At 34.2% G+C, this 9,783-nt stretch overlaps 1 protein-coding gene across 1 annotated transcript; it reads right to left on the bottom strand.

Annotated features, from left to right (window-relative positions):
* Window positions 1-892: 892 nt before the first annotated feature.
* On the bottom strand, window positions 893-5,087 carry LOC134854234 (interferon alpha-inducible protein 27-like protein 2B). Its single transcript, XM_063870410.1, has 2 exons — window positions 4,917-5,087; window positions 893-2,076 (listed from the first exon to the last, which is right to left on the bottom strand). The coding sequence occupies exons 1-2, from the start codon at window positions 5,059-5,061 to the stop codon at window positions 1,919-1,921; spliced, it is 303 nt and encodes a 100-aa protein (XP_063726480.1). The 5' UTR covers window positions 5,062-5,087; the 3' UTR covers window positions 893-1,918.
* Between the last annotated feature and the right edge of the window lie 4,696 nt (window positions 5,088-9,783).

Raw genomic sequence — 9,783 nt, 5'->3', positions numbered from 1 at the left:
GTCCAATTAAATAGGTAAAATATGTTATTGATTGGACAAAAAGTGTTGGATGAAAAACGTGTAAACCAATTTTGGGCATCATTTAGCTTCGAATACTGATCAAGACTTGGCAATGAAATAAAAAAAAAACAGGAGTGAAAAGATTAGTTTCTAGCATTGTTTGCTTAAAACTGATAGCTTCTTATCAGCAAAACCGTTTGAAAAACACGCTTTACTTTCTTAATCTTGAAGACAATCAAAGTTATCTCAATACATAACTGAACCGAATGTTATTAAGTGTAAACTTTTCCCAATCATAATACTTGAGAATTTCGGACGACCAAACTCATCATATAAAATTCACCGTCTCAAACCTCGTATCTTAATACATGGCAACATCTGCAACCTATCTCTATACTTTGACATTATGTTCCCAATTGACAATCTTAATACGTAGCCGACGGTACCGCAACTCTATAACTTAACTCAAAATATAGAGGACCCCCGATATCCCCCCTATCTCTCCACCATTTACTGCTTGGCACTCTATAGGATATTGAGTAAAAAATAAACACGTGAAATGAAAACCGCGTGTTTAAAGGATATAAAAATGTGAAACCTCATGTTAAACACATGCTGAGTTTGCATATTTCGATACGCTTCGACAGTTTAATAAAAATAGAAATCAAAATGAGTTGTTTACAATTTTTTGTGTATTAAACAATCCAGGTTGTATATAAGACAATTTAGATACTAGTTTCGTTTTAAACAGTTGATTCTTCTCACAACGCAAACAGCGTCGATATTTGCCTGGAATGAGGAGCACGAAATATTTCTCAAACTCATGGTTTGAATAAATGTCGGTTGGGGTTGGTATATGAGTTGGTCTAAGTTTGTATTGCTGCTCAAAAGATCATGTTGAGAAACTTCAATTTGAATTAATTTCGGGGTAATTTATCACTTGACAACCAAACTCTGACAATTTTATATTAATACCAACTTCAGTCAAATAACTCTTTTATAATTTCTCACAACACATGCATACACATTTTCTTCGCACATTTTTTCCGGGATCATACGGGTTTTGGATTTCGTAAGATTTAAAATCCATTTTTTTAGTAACTTGAACTAACTTGAAATTGAACATATTTACAGAGCGTGAAATTAGATGAAAACGGCAGAAAAAAATCTTTTGTTTTGCAATTAAATTGGAGTAAAATGTTTTATAACGATCAATTGATGACAATAATTTTTGTAATTAGCCTGATTTTAGAAAAGCTCAGTTTTAAGGAATTTAAATTGCAGCTTTCAAAACAAACGTCTATATCATTTTATGATAACAATTTTCTAGATGGCGTGGTAGCGCGGTAATTACAGTGAGACAAACTAATCTACAATTAGTTGGGTTATGCAAATCTTTTTCACCTTATTGCAGACGGGAGAAGACATTCATTCGGTACAAAATGCAAAATGCGTATATGTTTAACATTTAAAATTGTACTTAGCAGTAAACTTTTAAGAAAAAACTTCTTCGAGGAGATGATGTTGGAAGATCCAATCCATTGAACAACCAAATGCTGATTCTAATTATCAGGACAAACTGAACAAAACTGCAACTTGTCTGAAAAATAATTGATTCAAAATTCTCAACAGCCCAAGTTAGTTTTTTTTAAATGAGGAGGTAAATTGTTAATCAAAAAGTAATCAAAACATGTGTATCATTTCTGGGTTTCATTTTGCCTCGTATATTTTGCTTTAAAATTTGGCTACGATTTGAATGAAACAAATTCTCCCGTTAAGCAAACTATTGTGTCAACACGTTTCTATTTTATTATTCGTCAGGACAATCAAAGTCTGATCAAAGATGAGTAAAATAAGGACCAGTCCTGAATATTTCTTCAATCACTGATGTCATTTTGATTGCAATGTCGTTGTTAACTTATTCATTTTCGATATTGCAAGCGTCGTTTAAGCAGCCAACAGCAGTTCCAGCAAGAGAACCAACTGCGACAGCCGCAACCTCGGCCATCGTTGAAACCCCCACGACGCTTACTGACTGCGCAGCCGCAAACAAGCTTCCACTAGTCACTGCAGCTCCTAAATACACAAAACATGTTGTCCATAAAAAAACTTTTTTTTTCTTTATTTTTGTCTTTGATCAGCTACAATGGGAAAAACTAAATGATAGAAAGACTGTTTTTGTTCAAAAAGAGTCCTGCAGGCCGTTTCAGGTATCTCAGCTCCAATCGCGACAGAGCATTGAAAGTCTTTCTGAAAAAAAAGCCTTTTTTTCTACGTTTTGCATCCCCGATCCCCGACACCAAATGAAAACTACGTCTATACTTCTTTTAGCGTGAAGCTTTATTTGGATCCAAAAATTTGTAGAATATTGTAATAGTACTGAGACGGTTTAATTTAATGCTTACGTTACACGTTAATACTGGCAATTAACCACTATTAATTATCCCAAATTGGCCAAATGGTTTTTTTTAAACTACCCATAATCTGCAAATTTTTGTTCCAATACTTAAAAAATGACATCAATTCAATATCATTTAGATGGTAGAAAAAATTCGTCATATACCTAAAAAGAACTCGAAATTTTTCGGAGAAAAAACATCCCGGTCACAAATTTGCGTCAAAATCTTCTAAAATTGGCATAACAAAAATTTAGTTTTAAGTGATTCCGCCCAAAACTTAAGTTTCAATATCTTGAATTGGAAATTTTGAATTAGATTTTTCGAAAATTTTCATTTAAGATGAAAAAAATATTGATTTTCGGCGCAATAAGTAAAAAGGCCCAAAAATGGCTTGAAAAAAATGGCTATAATTAGCCAACCACATTCTAGTTTCCGCTCTCAATGGTTTATATATATGTAGACTTTTAAATAAAATTATTAAAAAAGCCGAACTGATTGAAAAAAATAGTTTGGGACCATGTTAAAAAATCTTCTCGCCTCCTCAAAACTATTTATATTTCTGTGCATTGATTAGCTCCGCTAATCATCAAGATTTTTTTGTATTAAAGAGTGGCAAAGGGAGCAATTTAACCCTTTTTACAAATAAACTCAAAAAGAAAAGTGCAAAACATAAATTATGCTAGAGTATGCAAAAATTATAGTTTTTATATTCGATTGGTTGTTACAAGTCGGCTAGAGTTTTCAAAAATGACCGCTCAAAACTGACAGCCTAGAAAACAATATGGATATTTGAAACTAATCTGAATCTTGAGATTTGAGATAAGAAAACTTTCCTTCCATTTAGAATAATTAACGCGCAACTTACAGATTAATTTCAAAGTTCTTTTAAAATAAATTCTCTCGCAATTCGCAAACATTTAAGTTTTTGGAATTATTCTTTTGCGAACAAAAATTAGCCGAATTGTGATGATATAATTTATTGAATTGAATTGTTCTTTGTTCACGCATGTTTTTGCGATTGATTGAATTTTTACTGCATTTTGTGCTGTGCAAGCATCTATGGTGCTGATTTCAAGTAACCCGATATAATGGTTTTGGCAAAATTTGCTTGGAGTCTTACCAGCTTGTTATGGTGCAATTTTTGATGCAAAATTTTCAATCAAAATCATAACCTGAAGACGTGCCAATTCGTTTGGTTCAAAATTAAATAGGTAATCAATGTTAATTGATGCAAGAGTAACTACAATTGACCCTGTTTACCTCCTTAATTTTGACCAAATGAATCGACTGTCATAAAGGTGCAATTTTGATTCAAAATTTTGCAGTAAAATTTGCACCATACAAAAACTGGTGAAATTGAACGCACTTTTTATCCTCAGCTTTTTGTGGCCAAATATAACCACAAATGAGAAAAATAGGTTTAAATTTTTGCTTTAATTCATTTCATTTGGTTGTTTGAAACAACACTGTAGTAGCTTGCGCAGCATAAAATGCAGTGAGGATTCATTCAATCGCGGAAATATGCGTGAACAAAAAAATAACTCAACCCAGTGAATTATATCCTCAGAGCTCGGCAAATTTCTGCCTAACGCAAAAAGAATTAGTTCAATATTTGTGAAATAAGAGTAAACCTATAAAATGAACTTGTTTTGAAAACACCGTGTACTTATTTTTTTCGAATCATAAGAAGAGATTTAAATCCTTCCAAATTAAGTTGAGGCAAGTTTACTGGTCTTTTCAATTCTTACCTGGTGTTTAAGATAAACTTCCTTCAAAGAAAATGTCTCCATTTTTTTAATTGAAGATGAGCTGAAATGTATGATTACGTAAGACGTTAAACAATCCAAAAAATCTAAATGAATGGGTTGCAATTAAATTTTGTGAAATTTACATTGTGAATTTTATATCAATTAGTAGATCATATATTATTGTATAAAAAACAATTCTTAGATCAATCTTTAAGAGCAAAAATTATCAATAAAAATTTTCCGAGACATGCTGTAAATTCCAGATATATCTCATGACTGACTGATCTCATATCAAGGATTATGAAAGATATTCATTGAAGAATGTGTTTTAGACTTTATCAAACTTTCCCAATTTGACCAGATTTTGTTCGCCGTTGGCAATTTTTTTGAAAAAACACAGGCCAACAAACGCGGTTTTAGGCACTTTTTAAAAAGTGCTTACACAAAATTTTTGAAGTGCGTTCCTCCCAAAATTTAGTATGCATTGGCGCCAATGGCGCCCTAGGAAAAATTTTGGGTTCGTTAAGTCTAAAATGGATGTCTTAAATTAGTAGTAAACGGGGAACCTTTGCATCGTCACGGGGTCGAATCACTGAGAAAGTAGGGAGAGGGGGACGGCCATTCCCCCCTCCAAAATCTATTTCTGATCTCAATTTTACTTTTGGGGAAAGAACATTAGAATTTAAAAACTCAATAAATCTGTCAATTGATTTTATCGTAGTTTCAGTAACGCTAAAGCTGAAACAAAATGTTTTCATAATAAATGTACCTTGCATTGACGCGGCAATAGACCCAGCAGCAATTCCTGAACTGGTGAAGCCAGCAACAGTGAGCACCATAGGCGCTGCAAAAATTGCGCCGGCACCAACTGCTGCACCGCCAACTGCATAGTATAACAAATCCCAGCATACCATTTTGAAGTTTCCTTTCTAAATCATACAATTCTGAAAAAAAAATCGTTTAATTTAATCGAACAATTTTGAATATGATGCTGATATCATATTTTTAAACAATTCCTGTCAAGAATCCACGAAAGTTTCTGCGATATTTCTCTATTTGGAATTTTTTGTTCCGACTTCTGAAGAAAGGATGAAACATATCTGATCGACATCTTGAAGTTAACAGAAAATTTATCGTTTTGCCTGTCATCGTTTTTGAAAATAGATTCTTGTAAATTGCCAATTGGACCAACTGGAAAAAAAACATGCTACTTTGTTACTGATTTATACAGTATGCTGATTTAAATTATCCGGACGAAACGAACAAAACTTGAATTTTCAAACGCGTTTTTCTCAAATTGGGTTAAGATTAGACAAAAAGTGAAGAAGACAAAAGTTGCTTGGAATTTTACCAGAAATAATATGGTGCCATTTTTTCTCCGAAATTCTCAACAAAAACTTTACCTCAAAAATGGGTCATTTTGACTTTTTTCAATTAATCAAGAATTACGCTGAAACTATTTTGTTAATTGATGGAGAATATATATCACTAGAAGCTTCCAACACAGCCCAACAAAGTTTTAGAAGGGTTAAATCTCCAAAAACCAGTAAAATCCAAAAGCTTCTAGTGATATATATTCTCCATCAATTAACAAAGTAGTTTCAGCGTAATTCTTGATTAATTGAAAAAAGCCAAAATGACCCATTTTTGGGGTAAAATTTTTGTTGAGAATTTCGGAGAAAAAATGGCACTATATTAATTCTTGTGAAATTCTAAGCAACTTTTGTTCTCTTCACTTTTTGTCTTATCTTAACCCAATTTAAGAAAAACGAGTTTGAAAATTCAAGTTTTGTTCGTTTCGTCCGGATAATTTAAATCAGCACTGTAATTTGGGCTGTAAAGGTATTTATTGAAAACCTTAATTTTTTGTTCTGTCAGTTTTTTGCGAGTAATTTGTTCTAATATGTAAGCAAAAAGTTTTAATCAATTTAGCTTCAATGTTAACTCTTGTATCACTGAGTTGAATTCCTGAGTTATTCCTGGAGTGTAACTCATAGAGTAATTTCGGATAGGGTACACCGTCTGCTCGTCACGCTATCTTATTTTCGGCCGGATAGATTCGTGCAACTTCTTAGTCTAATACCGATCCTAATCTTACTCTTATACTATCTAGTCTCAGGTTGTTTAACTAGTCTCTGCTAGGCTCAATAGATCTAGGGTATACTGGTTTATTGCGGCTGCTGAAGTGCTCGGGAGAGTCCAACTAATTTCTAAGTTAAATTCAAATCTCTCTGGTGCTGAAATTACAAGTAACTTCAGCACTTACAAATAAGTGGGTTGTTAGTTAGATGGATCATGATTGGTTAATATTAAATACTTTACATTGGTAAAACATTTAATTTATCCAATCATAAAATATAGTTTAGATCAGGTTCCACCCATCCGGGTTTTACAGAGTTTTTTAGAACAGTTCTTTTGTAGTTCAAGGATGGATGATGGACGTTGGTATTCGGCGAACATCATTTTTCTTTTGTTTCCTTTTTGTTAAGGAAGTTCCAGGGATCTGGAATTGAGGACACAAGACGTTGTGTTCTTCTTGTGACAACGACTGAGTCTCTGCAACAGCATCAATTCTGGTTTCAGAATGGTTGGCTATGTCAGGTTTTTCTGTTCTTCGGAGAGAACTTCTTTTGTGTTTGATCTAGCTCGGGAATGGCGTGGAGATTGTGCGTGGAGGGGATGCCTGGTTACTCGGATCTGTACGTATACTTGAACATCGAGGTGGTCATTGGTCTAGTTCAATGAAGTCCTTTTCTGCGAGGTCAAGTCGTACTCTAAATCCTTTGAGTTGTGATTGTGAGCGGCATATCGATTGTAGTTGGTCATTCTCTCTCGAGTGTAGTGAGGTCGTCTTGTCTTTTGATGTTCGTCCTTGGTGTTGTATTCTGATCTATATATTGCATCATGTGATTTTACATTTTATAAAACTTTTATTAATTTAATATTTTTTAATTATGATTTTAGTTAGTTGTTTTCACAAAAGCTTTTTGTTTTAGTTCGGTTATTTTGAAGAGTTACTCACCCTTGAGTAGCTCTTATTAAAAATAAAGGTGTGGTCACAAAGCGTGGATGTAGCACGGTGGGTTAGGCCGGCTATAGAGCATGCTCAGGACGTCCTTTCCTGGTGGGTTAGGCCAGGTGTGGGAGTATGATTTCATGCGGTTTTTATGAGGGGTCCTGTTATGTGACAACATTTTATGTTGGGTTTGTTGTGGTTTTACTTATGTTTTGTTGGTTATGTACTTTTTCCAAAAAGCAAATTGTTTGTGGTATGGGTTTGTCTTTTGACTTTTTTGTGTTTTATTATTTCTTTCTAAGACTTTGTAATAGTCTTCAAAAGAATAAATTATCCAGTTTTAAACTGGGTTAATCCGGTTTGGGTACCGTTGGTTTCCTTTTCTTAGTCATGCTGTTATTTTATGATTTGTGGTATTTAGTAAGCTGCGTTGGTTAGTTTTGTTTAGTATATGATTCCTTTCCAACCGGGTTAAAGGAAAGTTTGAAACTTGTTATTATTTGTTAGAGTTGTTGAGTGTGAAAACTTGAAACTGAAATTCATTATTTTAAACAATTCTTCGTGGGCGAGCTGTGCGAGTGTGGATAGAATTTCTGTGCGAATGAATGAAAATATCAAAAGGTTAGTACTGCAATTGCATTTTATTAATTTACTGCATAGAATTTGGAAATTTACTGCTAGTAATGGGGGAATTTTAAGATACAAATTTTCATCATATGTAGATTTACTGCTTTTAGGGGAAAATTTTATAAATTAATTTACTGCATTGGTATTATATTTATTTAATTGTTGGTGCAAAAGTTAAATAGGGTTTTAAATAGTTTTGAAGAAGTTTGCTATTTTTTATTTTTCTTTTGTGAATTTTTCAGATGATTGAAGATGAAGGCTAAAAATCTAAAGAAAACATGAATAAGGAATGGTGAGTTTTTCAATATTTTAATTAGTTAGTAATATTCATTTAGTTCATACTTACCTGTTAGTCGTCGGGGAAAAAACCGTGGGGGAAGATATCGTGAATTAGTTCTGAAGTTGTTAGTAGTTTAGCTAAGATGCGGATGATATTTTTAGTTTGAAGTAGTGGCCAAAGCAATTGAAGTGCCTTAATAGTGGTTAGTTCTTCAGTGCCTACTGCAAACTCATAAGGTGTGTTTTGGATTAAGTTATATAACTTGTGGTTAAATTTAGTGTTGTGGATGAATTCTAAAATGGGGATTTCTATAGGCTGTACAAACTCGTGCGGGATAAGGAAGGGTCGGGATTCTTCTGCGTTGAAGGTCTTGGTGATGGGGCAGAAAATATACATTTGGGTTATGGGGTCATAATTACGAAGAATACCATGAAGGTTAGTATCTTTAATACAATATGTGAAATTTAGGAAATACGGTGAAGTGTATTTTGAATTGATGAATTGAAAGCGATGGTGTGGTTGTCTAGAGGGTGTGTGGAGGTCAAAGTGATTTTGGATGAAACGATAGTAACTGTATGTATGTGTTTGTTTAGTTCGCAACATAATATCGTGTGAGCAGTGTAAATCTCTTTCGTGTGGTGCAAGGAAATGAAAGGTTAGTGAAAAGATTTGGAAGCGTTCTTTAAAACTTTCGTACGCTTGTGTGCTTGTTAGTGCTTCTGAAATAATGTGATCAAACTTTCGGTCGAAGATGTTTAGTGTAAATACATATGGTGTCTTGATGAAAAATTTCTCGGTGATTTGTGGGTTAGCGAAGCGATCGTCGTCTAAGAATTGATCTTGGTTAGCTCTGATGATGTTGTGATCATAGTATTCTAGTGTGTATTCGTTAGCTCTAGGTGCAGTGTGTATTTTTAGTGATTTTTTATATCCAACGTAAGTAAATTGTCTAGCGGTGAGTGGTGTAGTTAGTCGATATAGCATGTCTTTGTTTCGGTCTATATCAATGGATGTGTTAGTTAAAGGTAAGCAAAGAGGGTTAGTGAAATGATAGTATGAGGTCCAAGAGAGAGTGGGCATTAAAACGTATTCGTCTACAAAGTTGCGTGTTTCGTTAGCGTCATGAGGGGTGTTTAAGGTGTATTGTGGAAATGAGGGTAAAGTGATGGCTAAAAATTCTCTAGTGTTAGTATGTCGGGGGTGGTTGATGTATTCTCGGGCTGTTCCTGGTTTTGCTGGGAAAGGATGGTTGGGGAACTTTCTTTTAAAAGTGCGATAAGCTCTATTAGTGTTGAGTGAGGATTCAGTTGATGTGGATGATGGTGCTAATGATTCGGTATAATTTGAAGAGGGTGTAGGGGGATTGGATGAATCTGTAGTGGAGGAGATTTGGTTTATGGTCGGGGTGTTAAGGTGGTAGGGTTGTTGTTGGAGGGTAATAAAATTGTCTAGCTCTGGGGAGATTCGGGGGGTGTCTGGAGATGATTGGTCAGAATGGTATGAGGAGTAGGTTGGGGTAACTTGGGAAGCATAAGAGGGTGTAGGAGTGATTGGGTCAGGGTTATTTGATAATATGGGTTGAAAAGGAGGTTGAGAAAAATGAGAAGGGTTATGAAAATTATTGGATGGAGATGGTTCTGAGTCGGCAAATTCGTCGGGGGTTTCAATATTCGGGTTATTTAGCTGTGAAATGGAGTATAAAACTGAAATTTG

This window comes from Symsagittifera roscoffensis, chromosome 9 (assembly GCF_963678635.1).
Source record: "Symsagittifera roscoffensis chromosome 9, txSymRosc1.1, whole genome shotgun sequence".
Lineage (NCBI taxonomy): Eukaryota > Metazoa > Xenacoelomorpha > Acoela > Convolutidae > Symsagittifera > Symsagittifera roscoffensis.
This window is presented reverse-complemented; position numbering and strand designations above follow the sequence as displayed.